The sequence below is a fragment of the Stegodyphus dumicola genome, chromosome 7, assembly GCF_044657685.1.
Source record: "Stegodyphus dumicola isolate Sdum_Otavi_A_Nest chromosome 7, ASM4465768v1".
NCBI classification, from domain to species: Eukaryota; Metazoa; Arthropoda; class Arachnida; order Araneae; family Eresidae; genus Stegodyphus; species Stegodyphus dumicola.
In genome coordinates this window covers 155,396,234-155,413,148 of record NC_140774.1, presented here as the reverse complement: position 1 = coordinate 155,413,148, position 16,915 = coordinate 155,396,234, and the positions used below count along the sequence as shown (strand labels likewise).

The 16,915-nt window shown below is 29.9% G+C and overlaps 1 protein-coding gene across 1 annotated transcript in view; it reads right to left on the bottom strand.

Moving 5' to 3' along the window:
* Nucleotides 1–2,323: 2,323 nt before the first annotated feature.
* LOC118186679 (uncharacterized) overlaps nt 2,324–16,915 on the bottom strand; it is a 36,770-nt gene continuing 22,178 nt past the window's right edge. The window contains exons 6-8 of the mRNA XM_035356801.2: nt 15,712–15,784; nt 7,821–8,691; nt 2,324–2,581 (exon numbers count right to left, since the gene is read on the bottom strand). Of these exons, the coding sequence (XP_035212692.2) occupies nt 2,560–2,581; nt 7,821–8,691; nt 15,712–15,784 (966 nt within the window). The 3' untranslated portion in view covers nt 2,324–2,559. The remainder of the gene's footprint in view (nt 2,582–7,820; nt 8,692–15,711; nt 15,785–16,915) is intronic.

Genomic DNA, 16,915 nt, shown 5'->3' with positions numbered 1-16,915 from the left:
TAATTCTATAAACAGACGTAATTTCTTGTTCAGTTACAAAGTTCCCCTGTTCAAGTCCTGTAATTGCTGTGTCGAGAATACCAACTAACTTGTCAATCGAAATTTTTTCGTTTTCAATAAACTCTCAGTTACTTTCTTCACTATCGGAAGCACGCATTAAACGCGCATGCGTGAAGCATACAAAAAAAAAAGTTTGTGGCTTTGAGGTCCGGATTATAGATCATTCCGGATAATGGACGTCCGGATTACGGACTTTGTATTGCATATATTTTTCTCTGTTTTATTATTATATATTATATACAATATTCCCATTATGTATTTACTTAACACAGTTCTATTGTATTCATATGTAGGTTGTAATTGTTACGATTGTGTATAATGGAATAAGTAATGCAGATGATTTGGTTTCTGGCTTCTTGTAAACGGAACATATAAATGAAAGACTGATTGATTCTCCTTCCTCCCTCTACCCAAAAAAAAAAAAAAAAAAAAAAAGAAAGAATTTCTTGTCTTTAATGTACACATTAAAACACACAAAAAGCTTCCATGGATCTTCCTTCACATATAATTTCAGAAAAGAATTATAACAATGGCTATAAAAAACTTTAACAGTCTTTGCTCATTTGGCCATCAGAATGACTGGGATAAAGAAAAAAAGACATCTTCTTCCACAAATTTATAAATTTTTTTATTTATGCAAAATATAAGAGCAAAAAATGTCCATTACTGTCAAACATCACTTTAATTTTTCCCCTCTTTTAGCTATATTTATATTTTTGAGAACGAAACATTTCAGTTTTTAAATGTTAGTTTCTCTTGAAACAAAAGTAAAAAGAAATTGCTATGATTTCTAAACTTTAATCCTTTCTAAATATGAATAATGTTTTATAGCTGCTTTTCAAAGCATCCTATAAAAATACTTTCTAAATTACTGTTGAAAGAGCCAGTTTTCATATTAAGAAGAATTAGTGAATAAAACACAAAATCTAATTTCTTGGTAAAGCAGATAATTTAGCTCATTTTTCCCTACATGTATTTTTAAATGCTATGTTACTATGAAATAGAATCAAATTTTTAATTTAACCAGAAGTAGCAAAACAAATTAAAATTAAAAAAATAATTATTATTTAATTGAGCATCAGAATTAGTTAAACAGAAAACGTTTTACTTAAGTAACTCCCACAGACTTGGAAGACCTTTTAACCATTCTATGGTATTCGACAAACTACTTCATGAAAAGAAATATTAGTAATTAACATTTCTTCTCATAAAGTAGTCTACGGTCACTAAACTTACAAAATAAAACAGCTTAACTTAGACTTGGAATGTATGGAATTTATAATGATTGTGAATAAATTAAATAATAATATAATAATTTTGAATAAATTGAATAATATTTTTGAATAAAACTGTGAATTTCAAAGGCAATCTGACAAATTCCTCTTCTTTAAGAGCAAAACACTATTAAAATGCTTTTATACTAAGTTTTAATTTTTATATTAGTGTGTTTTTCTTTCAAATCTCTATGAAATGTTAGTTCCCTTTACAAATAGTTCATACACCATCTTCATAAAAAAAAAAAAAAAAAAAAAAAAAAAAAAAAAAAAAAGAGTCCCCTCTCTCTTATCCCTTTTGATGAATCTCCAAAGTTTGAAACAAGAAATTAGTGAATTGCATGCTATGTAAATCTGTGTCATAAACTGCTATGTGCTATGTGGCCATAAACTGCTATGTAAATCTGTGTCAGAAATAAAGACAGTCAAACATTTAGAGCTAATGTTCCTTCTCATAAAGACTGCTGAAAGATATGACGACAAAAAGGCTTTACAAATAAATGCAGCTAATATATAATTTAAACTTTTCAATAATTTTCATTAAATACTTGCAATTTTGATAAATGCAAGATGATATTATCCAAACCATGAAGAAGCCGGACATATTAACAAAGTTGTACCACAGTTTATTAATATGTTCCCAAACCAACAATAAAGATGAATATTCCTTACCTAAAACAATAAATATTCGCCCTTACAAAATGTATTGACACTTAAAAAAAGTTAGCAATATTAGTTCCCCCCCCCCATTTTATTATATTATTATTAAGTCCCTGGCAAAGATTATGCAAATAAATAAGTTTCTAGGTTCTGAAATTCTTCAAAAATTTAATTTTTCCTCTGTAAAAGTTGCAAGCGTTGTTAACACTTTTGAACTGCTCTCTGTTGCACCAGAATCCTGTATCCTGTATCAATGATTTTCAGTGCAGAAAAGAAAATATTTGCAATGGAAACCAGTAAATTTAAGAAAATGACTTCACAAATGAATATTTTAGTTATATAAAATGTTTAATAATACATCATATTTACAAAAATGTGTATATAAATCTGATTTTCTGGAAAAATGTCATAATTATTATTTTCCTATTTAAAGAAATGTTTCACTAATTACAAGCAATTTGATTATTATACGAAATTATTGCATAAATTTCATGATATAAACTTTTTGAAGGTATAAAAACTCTTCAGTACAAAAATAAAATTTACACTTGCATTTTCTTTACAGTCATACAGAAGAAAAATCCAAGCTGAAAAAGACAAAATAGATATAATTCAAACACCATTTACATAATTTTAACTTAACACAATATACAAATATGCAACAGTAAATAATTTTTAAAAAAATATTGAAAATCTACTATTTTCAATATTCCATATTCTACAAATATGTCAAAAGTTTCTCAACTTACATTTTTGCTACATAAAAGCCTGCATTATTTAAAACTTTAAGCTATGTTTTAAACTATAAAGGAACAAAGTAGTTCTCTTCTGCCAACAATATTTCTGCTAAGTTTAAATATTTATTTTTCCTAAAACTTTCATGCAGTTTTAACTAGAAATGGTTTATCCCCTCCAAAAAAAAATGTTTTTTGAAACATATATGAATTACAACTTGTCATCTTCAAAACAGGCATCTTTAACTAAATATAGATTCTAGTATGGAAGAAGTCTTCGTTTAGATGTTGTTCCAGCTGAATACATATTTTTAATTATCCAAAAGGATTTCTCCTGCAGCAGGTTCTGAAGCTTGGAGAATAAATATGATTTTATTTCCCAAGCTCACTTTGACCTTATTCCCATCTACTATACATTAATTTGGCAGTAGCCAACTCAAGCTGTATGGTAGATAGGAAAGCACTGTGATATTTTTAGGCAAAAATTTGCTCATATGCAATGACATTTACAATGCTTATTATAACTGCATACTAATCTTCTCAAATGCAGCTATAAGTATTGATATCTGGTTAAGCCACATTGTTCTTAGTTCTTGAAACTGAAAGATTAACCTTGCAAGATTCATTTCCAATGTTTTATGTTCTATCCACAACTTAAAAAATGCTAAGCCATCCCTCCCGTTAGAGAGATAGTCACTGCATTCTTTGGCAGAATCCAATCCTATCCTTGAACACTTTTTATCATTTAGTGTAATGCTGTTTTATCTTAGGCTGCGATAAAACAGCATAACCCATAACTGCCTTCAATAACTATAACACTCCCCAACCAGATTTTCTAAATTTCATGCAAAACCTTACCACATAATAGTAGTCAAGATATCTATGCTTTTTCAGCATACACACACATTACTACATACTGTTTGACTGCTACGCGGCGCAAAAGCACTGTGTTCATTTGTCTCGAAAACCGCGACGCGCTGCGAGTTTCAGTGTGTCTTTGTTGCTCCGTCATCAAGTCAAAATATAATTATAATAAAATATAAGTCAATAGACAACATCAAGTCAAAATATGTCCTGCAGATTTCGTGCGTTCTTGCAAGAATTGCTTAGCAGTCAAACGGTTAATATACAAATTTTTACAATGATGAGGGCTCAACTGAAAAATATCAAACTTAGACCTGTGTTCTTTTTCCATCTCTTTCCAGCCCCATTTTCCTTTCCTGATTCTACTACATAACACAAAATAAAATCTTACTACTTTTTGGAGATGCAAATTCGAGAAGAGATATTACTCTTTTTAAAAGTAATATTACAAATTACCTATAGTAAATTTTCATATAAACATAAGAGATTTTATCAGCACAAGCATTCATACTGATTTTTTTAAATAATATGTTAAAAATGTTTACTTTTAGCAAATTGTTAAAATTTAATTTCAAGTAGTTAAGCAAAATTAATTTTTAAATTATTTTTAGAAAACTGAAGCATTCACTGATATAAAATGTGAATCATCTTTCAACATATATTCATAACAAAACTAACTACATTTGTATTAGTTTATAAGAATGCCAAAATCTGTATTAGAGATTTTAGATTTGATCACCACAGTTATTTCCAACGCAGTGCGCTTCAAAAAATAAATTATGAATAAATTAATTTACTTTATTATTTGTCATTACAAACCTCTAGTGTACAGAATGTATGTAACTTTTTTATATGTAGAATATGTAACTTTATTGTGTAGAGTTAACTGTATGTGAATTAAAAGAACAGGATTACAGTAAGACCCCGCTTAAAGCTGTTTCGTTTAGCGCTGTTTCGGTTTAGCGCTCTTTTATTTCAACCCGGGGATTCCACGAAATCGCTCGCAGCATACGGGGATTCCACGAAATATTATGCAGCAATAGGTTTCAAATACATATCCGAAAGAGTGTACTTGTATTTCTTGTTTGGTGCGGTATTGTACAGACATATTTTGAAGGGGTAAATGTGGAAGATGTCGAAGAAATAATTCAAGAAGCAGCGGCTAGTCTTTCTAATGATGAGCTCAAGGAATTAACTGAACAAGAAGAAAACAAAAATGTTGACAGCAGTGATTCAGAAGAAGAGCAAAAAGAACTTTCGATGGCGTTTGTAAAAAGGAGTTTGTCTACCATAACTGAAATAATGGATCAATTCATTGAAAATGATCCGAATTTTGACAGGAGCTCAAAAGTAAGGCGTTTATGAAGTAAGGCTCTATCCGTTTATGAAGAACTTTTAAGAGAACAACGCAAAAGTAAAAGGCAAACAACATTAGATGCTTTTGTCACAAAAAGGCAGAACACTGAAAACGCGGAAGGCTAACTAAATATGACTGACTTAGAATTTTATTTGTTTTTTTTTTTAAGAATATTCATTTTGTTATTTATATTTTGTTTTTATTTTTGCAAGAAATAATAATGTGGTATTAATTTGGGCTTTAAGAAATAAATGTTTGGTTTTATTTTTATTAAAAAAACATACTTTTTAAATTTAATACCTAACCAATTTCCTAGCCATCTTCCCCTAACCCCAATATTTACATGTAAAGATAGCCTCGTTTAGCACTGTTTCGCATTACGCTCTACTTTGATGGAACGTATCCCCCGCGTTAAGCGGGGTCTTACTGTACGTGGAATTTTGTGTCACATTTTCTCTTCTTTACTGCCCCAAAATTAGAGAGGGAAATGTAAAAGGAATGTGTACTGTCATATGGTTTTACTATGCAGTAAATGTCAATGAATGCACAAGCAGCTATTAAGTAGTATGACTTAAAAATTCCTCTCCAAAATTATTCCACAGCATAAACTACGCCCAGTACAGTTTGTTATGCAAAGCAGCAGTTTCCTACCTATTGTTCGAATACTCCTGGCTTTATGCGATGGCTTAGTCAAAGGTACGTGAAAAATTCAGTAATAAGAGAAAAAAAAAACTTTGTTATAGCAAATGCTGATTAAAAAAAAAAATACTCAGAAAGTTTAAATGTTTCATTGAATAAAAGAGAAAGTAGTTGTGAGGATTTCCAAAAAGGACCTTACTGATCGAAATGCATACAAAAGCAATGCAATTAATTGTAATTAACCACATTCACATCTATCATATTTGATTCCTTACTCACTATACTTAGTATTGTATTCATTACCTTTACCATTCTGTCATGTTCTAAAAAATGACTGACAGCCAACTATATTTTCATTATTCTGTGAAACATAAAATATTCTCTTCTTTATAGTCATGTAAATTCTTTTTCTTTACACATATCACATTCAAACCAGATTAAGTACAGAGTTTCATTTTATATGACTTTTTAAAGTTGTTAAATGTATATATATGTGAAATCGGACATAACTGGAGTGGTTAAAAGCATTCCACATAGAGTCCTGTGCAGAAGAAAAGAAAGTATTCTGATTTATAGTAATGTATGGATTTTCATCCACAGGAGATGAGAAAAACTCAGTTCTCTTTGTGTACTATATTTTACTAAATGAAAATATGAAACCTTCATCACTGTTGCATCATTTAAAAACAAGTTACAAACAATTACAAATAAAATAGCAATAAACTTCTTTCAGATAATCTCTAGATCTTATCCCTTATCAGTTAACATGGACAATGAATATGGAGTTGAAGCATCCTATAGAATAAATTTTCATGCAGTAAATTGATAGCTCCTTCCACTGAAGATGTCGTTCAGTGTATGTTTTGAGATGAAAACAACCAAAAAATAAACAGCACTGCCTTCTCAAACAAAAGTCAGAGATACTTTATAACTTCTTATCAAAGAATGAGCTTCATCTTACAAATCAAGTCAAAGAAAACATAAAAGTCATAGGACTCAATAACAGGTGATATTTTGGATGATGTATTTGTGGATGTCGTTAACACACAAGTACCAGAATGAAAATCCATCAGAAAAAGCCTCGCTAGTTATATTAAATGAAATTTGAAATTAAAATAAACTTCTCTAAAAAGCAAGCATTTTTTTAACAATAATGAATGTGCATTAGAAGTATATTCAAAAAGCTCCTGCAAATTAAACTGCTTGATAAAAAGGATAATGATTATTGGACATGCTTAACTGTTGTTTAAGTCTTTGTGTCTACATCACAAAAGTACATTCATAAACAGCAGCAAAGTAATGTATTAAATCACAATAATACCATTTTTCTACAAACATTTTGTAACATAGGTGTCCAATCTTTACCAGTTTAGGTGTGCTAGCCATAAAAATGGCATTAAAAAAGCTTGAATGGATCTTTTTTTGATGTAACAGAAGAGGTGCATGTTTAGTTATCACAATCTGACTACGTACATTGTGTATAGTAGCTGAGAGTCTCATAACAACAATAACAATACAATATTTTAAGAAACATGCACAAAGTAATTATTCAATAAAAAATAATTTTAGTCAAAGGGCATAAATAATGCCCTGCAACCTTTGCCATTGAAAGGCGGGAAACTAACCAAACCTCGCAAAGTCAGCACTTAAACACAGAAAATTAAGATGCAAAAATTTTACTGTTCAAAGGAGAGGTTTACTGTTATCAAAGAGTTCATAGGAAAGTTCATTTACTTATTTTATATGAAGTTTCAAATACATAGATAATTCATAAAGCTAAAACACTGGTATGAAAGTTATAGCAAATACACCAAATTCTCAAAATATAAGCAAACCACTGCTTATCAATGTTTTACAAAAATATGAATTTTGCTTAACTTCTAAGTGAAAACAAATCTTAGAAATTAAACTGCATATTCTTGTTCAAAAAGTGAAGTTTAGTAACAAAATGTTATTGCATTTCTTTTTTCAAAAATGCCATATCTTCAAAATACGAGCAAGCTAGTACTCGTGTCTATTAAAATGCAATATAAATTTTGCTTAACTTCTAAACAAGAGCCATTCTTAAAAAATAATGTTCATATTCATGTTCTGGAGATGAAATTTAACAAGTTCATATAATTTCTGGAAATAGCAATAAAAAATAAGTAAAAATAATCAACATGGTTAATATTTAATTTCTAGTTTACATGTAATCAATATTGTTACTTACAACATGTTTAACACACTTACTTAAAATCTCCATCAGGCTTCTTTCCTGAAGTGTGATGCAATTTAGAATGTGAATTATTTCTTAACATTTCTCGTTTACCTAAGAGATCCCCATTATTACTTGTTCTCTGCTTGTGATCTTTTTTTCGATTATCTCTGATATCCGCAGAATCTTTGAAATCATTATTTATTCTATGACTTTTATTGCCAGAACTTGAAGTTCCTGAAGAAATCCTTTCATTATTAAATGGTTTATTTTCATTGGCAGCAAATTCTGAACTACAAGAATCAACAGAGTTCCTGCTGCAAGGTCGCTTGTTAGAAGATTTAATAACTGAATCTGCCTTCCTTTTCGTTGGACGAGAATTCAGATCTCTTTGATTATAACACTTATTTGCAGTTTTAATTTTTAGTCTTGCTCTAGAGTTATCATTATCAGATAGATAATCATCATCAATATTATTCAAATCTAATTTTTCTTTAGAGATATTACTACTATCCTCAGAATCAGATAAATTTTCTAAATCAGACAACTTTTGTTCAACAACAGCAAAAGATTTAAGAGTTATTTTATGATCAGATTTGGATGTTTTTGAACATTCATCAGAATCACTTTCAGGAACTGATTTGTTCTTTAGTTCTACTGATAATCTTGAAGAGCTTTTCCTTTGAGTTTCCTTGGTATTTACTGCTGGTGCATTCAAATTCTTTTTTCTGTTTGATTCAGAACTAATTTCCTTTCTTTCATATTCTTCAGGAGTTTTAGTAATAAAACTCCTTTTCCTAGAATTAAATATTGAAGTGTATTCACTGGAAGCATATTTTGGATTCAGTTTGCGCTCTCTTCTTAATTCTCTTTTTGGTTCAGCAGGTACAGAAGACTCGTCTTCAGCTGAAAGAACATTTTGGATATTTTAAAAATCTGAATAAATTCACTTGAAAGAGTATTTATGATCAGACTGAAATAGCACTTAAAGAAGTTTCTAAAATATATGAAACAATATAAAATTACAGATAATATGAAAAATAAATTTATTAATTTTTTAGAATATTCTGATAATATACAAATAATGAAATTGCTCTAAGATAATCATTCTTAGTTCCATATAATTTTCATTGTTCATAGAGTGGTCAAATTAGAAATCACTACTATCAGCAATGTTGAATGCAGTTATTTAACTATCGATGAGGGTAAACTGGTTACATCCAAAGGTAGCTTTTATGAATGATTTTAGTGCACTTCATTAAATAAATGAATGTACAATTTATGTAACTAGCCACCTGCATAGCCAACCTTCATTTTTGCATGCATTCAGTTTCTGTTTAAAAGAGGGAGAAGAGTTGTCTCGTAACCTATAACCCAGTACAGTGGTTAGGGCAGCTGACTGAATGTACAACTTATGTAACTAGCCACCTGCATAGCCAACCTTCATTTCTGCATGTATTCAGTTTCTGTTTAAAAGAGGGAGAAGAGTTGTCTCGTAACCTATAACCTGGTATAGTGGTTAGGGCAGCCGACTGCAATACCAAAGGGCCTGGGTTCGAATTCCAAAGAAGGCATGGTTATAACTGTCCATCTCTTTATAGGAAGCAAAGGTGGCTCACCTATTAGATGCCTCCATAATAAAGTGACTGCAACTTCTGGCCGCAGTAGTGATCAAGCCCAAAGTCGGCAAAGGTCCCGCCATTGGTTTAAAAAAAATTCAGGTTACTTAGTATGAAATTTTAATCCTTTGACTACAAATTTTTTTTTTAAATTTCACCACGGGTTCTATCCAAGTGAGCAAAATATGTCATAAATAAGGTAAACTTAGCATTTTGAATTTTTTTGATGAACAGTTTTCAAGCCAAAGGCCAGCATACATATGTCCCAGTCCTATGGCTGCTACATATTTATTCCAGCCTAATTTGTATCCCCACCTATATTTAATGGTGGGATACATATGTCCTATGTGTAGCGGTTCACTTACTCTAAGCAGAATTATTATTCTGGAAAGTTTTGATATATGAAATAGATTTTACATCATATGGTACAGGGTAAAGCATTTGTTACATAACCCAACATTACACATTGTGTAAAACTCATATTTGTTCTTTTCTCTATGTACAATGTGTACAACGAATACAGCAGTGTCTTGATTTTTCAACTACTGCAAGATGATCCCCAATATTCAGGAGATTCGAAGTACTTTTTAACCCAGCAACTTTTAGTGGAACGTATATGTCCCACCAGTAGTCAAAGGGTTAAAGCTTTCTTTGTCTGACCAATTTATATTAAACCACATTGGCAAAGAATACTGTATACACCCCAGAAGTTCATATCTGGAATGGGATCTTTAAATATGAAGCAGTGAGTTTTATTGATAGGAGGAGAAACAACACAAAAGTTAAAGCTTCTGTAAAATGAGTAGAAATTTACAGAACAAGCTTGAAAAACGAAACAATAAAAGAAAGCTAACTTCTGTTTAGTCAGATGACAGGATCTGAAGTGTGATAGAAGGCAAACAAATGAAGTTTTACAGTATACAGTAGTATAAATTATATATATTTCATGTGAAACAGATCAAACCAAATAACTATGTCATATACTATTTTGAATGTGGACAAAACTGACCTTCTTTTGTATTAAAATAATACTATTATATATATTTGTGCATATTTAATTGTATTTTGATCCTTTAGGTATTTTTATAATGTAAATATATTTATTTATTTATTTAGAGTATTTTATGCAATAACTTTAGCATGCACAAAATTTTGGGCAATGTATGTTTAAGTGTTTATTTTGTACACAGATTTCTAGATTTTGTAATTCTCAATTGATCAAATATTAACTGTGAAAATATCTCAATTAGAAGCCAAGATATACCGTATATACCCGCGTATAAGTCAAGATATTTTGGACAAAAAAAAAAAGACTTCAAAGTGGGGTTGGTCGACTTATACGGGGGGCCATAAAAAATTAAAAGAATCGGAAGCTCAAAAATTTCTTTATATAATGCAGTTTTCTTCCCGCACTCAAATTGGACGACTTATCAAATAAGTCACTTACTTGAAGTAATTTCATGACTTAAATTATATGATGAACTAATCACAGAGTTTCATACTTTAACTAGAGTAAGTTTTGATAAAACATACGTATAAGTCTTTATAATAGTTATTGTTCATTCATGAAATACTTTTGTTAACAGGCGTACACGTTAAAATTTTAAAAAATAGCCCACGCAATAACTGAACAGTTTTGAATATTTCTTTTAACTTTTAAAAAGGGGAAATGCAGATAGATTTTACGTACGTGAATCTTTTCTGGAACAAATTCTAGAATTCTAGAATTTCCGGGACAAATTCTAGAAGAAGGATTTTGATTTTGCTTATTTACCAAGGTATTTTTTATCGTATATTTACTTTTTTTCTCTCAGATGATTTTGAATAAATGTAGTACTTAAAAAAAATTTTCGAAGTTTCTCGATCGATTTCGGAAGTGGGGGGGGTCGAGTTATACGCGGGTTTCTTATTTTCTACGAATTTTTTATGTCGAAGTGGGGGGGGTCGACTTATACGCGGGTATATACGGTAGACAGAAACTCTCTCGACGGACTTTGGTGGGTACTTTTCCGTTTTGCTGGAGCAGGTGATAAAGTCGCCAAAAATGGTACAACTGACGCCAAACGGAATATCCTCACTGGTAACATTTTACGCCTCATTTTCAAAACAAATTGCAGCCATTTCTTATCAGATTAATTATTTCTTTCAATACTGGCATAAAATTACATAGAATTTTTACCAGATAGCTCAATTTTATGTTTTTATCTAAGGAGGATTAATAATAACATAAAACAAATATCCTAAATGCATCATTTTTAGATTTTATGTGATAATAAATGAGTTCTTTGATAAGGTCATCCATAAAAGTAAAAATTATGTGCACATTGAAATGATCATTTTGATATCTGAAGCAAATTAAGGATTTCTTAATTCTGGCAAAATTTGTATGTGAAAAACGAAAATAGAATAATAGGTACTTTTCTAATAGGTTATATGTACACTGCTCAAAATAAAAAATGGGACAGTGCTATATCTCCTGTTCTACTGGGGCGATTCACGAAATTCAAACTGCATTCTTCATGTCTCGAAAGCGCGACTTAGGATATATATTAGATTTATATATAGCACTATTCTAACATAGGTATTTTGACACAAAATCGGACTTTTTCTGAAATAACATACCAATTTTTTTACATATTTCGATTCTACGACTCAAATTATGCCAGAAAACCAAGTTTTGTAAAAATCGTACGAGTAGTTTTTGAAATATTAGTTCTCAAAATTTTAGCTCCTTAATGTTAATTGAATTTGGCAAATATTTATTTATATCTCTTTTTTTATTAAACTTCTTTGATTTTTCATCTCACATTTCGAAATTTAGGTTCATTCCAAATAAAATTTACCCATTTTTTGTGTTTTATTTTTTAAATTTTTATTTTTAAATAATTTTTATAAATTTTTCGAAAACAATTTTGAATTATAACCTATAAAATTTTTACCATCATCTTAAAGTAGGTATATTTTTAGCATATCTGCAAAAAATCAGACTTTTTTATTCAAAATTTTCTAAGATATACACAAATTTACATATTTTCGCGTTTTGAAATTTGGCATCTTTTTTTTTCGCGATAATAACGCCAAATGTGGTCTATGGATTTTTGTTACACTGTATTGCCACAGCTATTTTTAACCTTAAATTTCAAGTAAAATTTTACGGAGAATTAATTATATGACATTTTTTCCCTTTTCTCTTATTTATATATATCTTTTCTGAACGGAACATTGAAAGGCGTGTAAAACTGTGCTTTACTGTATTTTCTCTTTTTATATAGTATGCAGTTTTCAAACTCATCGTAGTCTGGGTTACAAAGTATTCTTCCGAAAGAAACGTAGTTCAAATAAATAAAATCATATTCTGGAAAATTGATATTAATAAATATATTTAAAATGCTCAGTTCGAAGGAATAAATAGAAAATTTTAAAACAATTATCTGAAGAGACAATGCAACACAAACAATTAAAATAAAAGTATAAAAATTTAAAAATTACCTAAAATAATAACTATGACGAAAAATATATATAAAGAAAACTATTTGAAAAAAAAAATAAACGCTGCACCTTTATTTACGCAGTTCGAACAGGTAAATAGAAATTTTTAAAACAGTTATTCGGAAAAAAAAAAAAAAAAAAAAAAAACGTGCAACTTAAACAATTAAAATGAAATTCGGAAAAGAAAAAATTACTTAAAATAATAAGTTATAATTAAAAATATAATATAAAGAATATTATTTGGAAAAAAGGAACGATGGTGACTTTTTTTCCTCTCACGGGAAAGGAAACTAGGTTGCCATATATTAAGAAGTTCGCCAAGTGAAGTATTCTTGGCGCAAACTGACAAAAAAGTGCCAACATAAATTTGTGAATTTCTCCGTAAATTTCGTTCCAAATTTTACAAAATTTCATATTTAGGTGTAATTTGAGTCGTAGAATCGAAATATGTAAAAAAATTGGTATGTTATTTCAGAAAAAGTCCGATTTTGTGTCAATATACCTATGTTAGAATAGTGCTTTATATAAATCTAATATATATCCTAAGTCGCACTTTCGAGACATGAAGAACGCAATTTGAATTTTGTCAATCGGCCCAGTAGATCGGGAGATATAGCACTGTCCTTTTTTTTTTTTTTTTTTTTTTTTTTTTGAGCAGTGTACATAGAATTTTTACCAGATAGCTCAATTTTATGCCTTAAGGTCATTTGCGGTAATTAAGTCAATTAGGATGCAATCACACCGCTCACCCAAAGACAAAAATATAGAAAAGGCAAAGTCAAGGTTAAATTCATCAATTCTAATGAGAATGCACTAGCGAAGTAAAGCACTGCAGTTTTACATAATTTCTGAGTAAGCTATTCATACAAATTGAAATAATTCTTGCATTTTAAACTTGTATTCCAAATTAAGTTTTAACTTGAAATTAATGTACATAATTACTGAGAGAATTAGATTTTTGTAGAGTAGTTTACATGAGATGAGATCACTTGGGGTTACGTGATATGAACCAGCAAATCAGGATGTTGAACCATGAAAGCATCGTAAATTCTTAAATTAATGTATTTTTACAAATTTATTGTCTTTATTTACTGGCTTTTTACAAAATTTTAAACAATATTACAGTGTTTATGCCTTCAAAATAAAAAATTCTTAGAACTAACATTTGTTAACATTTTTATGTGTATATTGTAACGTGTCACCAATAAAGTCTGCTTGGCGAGATTTGCGCCGGTGAAATGGAAAAGTACCCTTTGCTGATATCTGGCAATTTCTCATTAGCTTGGCAATTTTCTGAAAATTTCCAGAAAAAGCCCTATTAGAATTTTAAAGCCCTATTAGTGATTTTCCTCAAACTTCCAAAAGGGCAGGCAACTACAGAAGTACCTACTGTCAGGAACACCTCTGTTTAAGGTAACAAATCTGTTGCTCCCAGCCCTTTGAATAAAGATCTTAATGTATTTGATAATTGAGAAATTAATGACAAAACAACTTGTTGCCACAAAGCACGCCATGTTCATTGAAGTTGGAGGCATCTGTGATTCAGCAACAGGGAAACCCTGCATAGAGGAACCCTCGCAACCCTCGCAGTTCATGCTGCAGCAGATGGCGATGAACCATGGAACTAGACAACACAGCACCTGCAGCTCTGTTCCAACATTGTGCTAACACATAAGAGGACACTGAACGATCTGTCACAGCCATGAGATGAGGTGTCTGTCGCCATATGCTACTACGTGCCCCACTGCCAGGATTTTGCTTTCTTTGGTTCTCCTCTATCCATTTCTTTGAAACATGCATCACTGTTGTGGCATTATGCTGCATGCAATTACTCGATACAAAAGTCAACCCTCTCACATACTGACAATGCAGCCTCGTTCAAATTCCATTAGTTGTTGGTGTAGCATCCTCCGCTGTTGAAGAGACATCCTGACAACTAATTAAACATTCACTGCAGACAGAAGATGTAAACAAATTTCAACACAACTTTACACACCTTCATATGCATGGAACAAGTAGCTAGTTCTTCCACGCATGCGCAATCGCTTTGTAATTCTAATCATTTGCATGTCTTATCTCACTTTACATTTCCTGTAAGTTTGGTTCAATTTGCATAATTCCTTCATGGTGTTGCAATTTTCACAAACATTAATGTATCTGTATTAGTGTACACATTGGTATATCTACATGTCATAAACTTTGTTATATATATTGCAACATGTCAGCTATGCGAGTCAGTTCAGCTCAGAGTCAGATAGGCAAGTCAGTTTTGAATTTAGTGATTACTGCTACAGAATTTACTCTATGAGTGATATTACTGACATGCAATATTCATCTGTTAAAAAATATTTGCATTATCTCTATTATTTCCTTTGAGTTATTTCTAACATTTACTTTACTGGAAGCTATTATTTATTTCAGCAGTCATTTCTTCCTGCTCATCTGACACAGTTATTAAAGAAATTTCCATGAACTCATATCTCACTATAAGATTTAAAAAGAACAAAAACCCAAGTTCTTTATTAATTACTTATAATAAAAACTAACCATGTTTTTTGCAAAGATTATATCTTTTCATGATATTTTTACTAAAAACTCTTTTCTTAATTGAAGTAAATAAATTATGAACATTTTAAGGCAGTATACTACTGAATCACAAGTTTTTATGAACAGATCACTAATTTTCTAACTAAATCTTCAGATGACATTAATAAAAAAAAAAAAAAGAGACTTGAAATGCTTTTAAATTTAAAACTTTTTCCTCTATTAAACAGAAATACAAATGTTATTTAATCATAAATAATTAAAATTAGCTTACATGAAGCATATGAAACAGGTAACTGTAAACTGCAATTACTCTCCTTCTTCTTACTCTCAGAAGACAATGCACTCTGTAAAAAAGTAATAAAATGTGATACAGGAATAAAAGTCATTAGTATTAGCTACTAATAAGACTTCAAAATATGTCATGAAACATTACATTTTAAGATTAAAACAATATATGCAAGAAAAGTTTATGAGACAAAAATATAAAACTACATACTAAGACAGAACAGTAAAAAGCAGGATATTAGAAAAAATCCTCAATTCAATTTAAAAAATCTACATGAAAAAAACTGAAATATAAATATTATTTGGCAATTTATTTATTCATTATTAATTCTAATTAGAAAAAAGTTTACTAAAAGCATTAATGTTGAGAAATAGTGCCAATAATATTCATTATGAGTGTGGTTTATAATTATGGATTTATATATATGACAGAACAACATAGTTTTGCAAAAATAAAAATTGAAATACTATTCAGAGTATAACTGCAGCAATCATTCCCATATTCTTGCACAAACCAACTGCTTCAGAGTTCAAGCTCCAAGAAATATGGAAAAAGCACTCTTCAAAGTATGAATGAATTAAGCATTAAAATGACATACAGCTGAAAGATCTCAGAGGAATAAAGAACATCATTTTTAGTTTCCAAAGGAATGATGAACTTTTAGATGGCCATTTTAATTGACTAAATGGTGTGGATCTATTAATTAATAAAATGTCACAACAGAAAACTAACAAATTAAACACATTTTATTTGCTAACTGTATACGCACCAGCATTGTTTTAATAATCCTGTTTGATTATATACCGTATCATGCATATGTAGGATATTGTATTTTTTTTTTCTTTTTTAATATTTTTTTTTAATTATTATTATTTTATTTTATTTTATATATTTATTTTTTTAAGGTTTTTATGTATGAATAATATAATATTATTTAATCATATAACTTAAATCGATACTTAGTATTTTGCATTTTAACTGTATACACACCAGCATTATGCTTTAATAATCCTGTTTGATTATATACTGTATCATGCATATACTGTATCATGCAAATTGTATGGTTTATTTATATAGTACGATATCGTAAGTACTGTAATGTATGACCTGTAGTCCCATTAGTCTCTAGATAATGGTGGACATGGTGCTATTACCAATTAACCATAACGGTAAAGGGATGGTGCCCGCG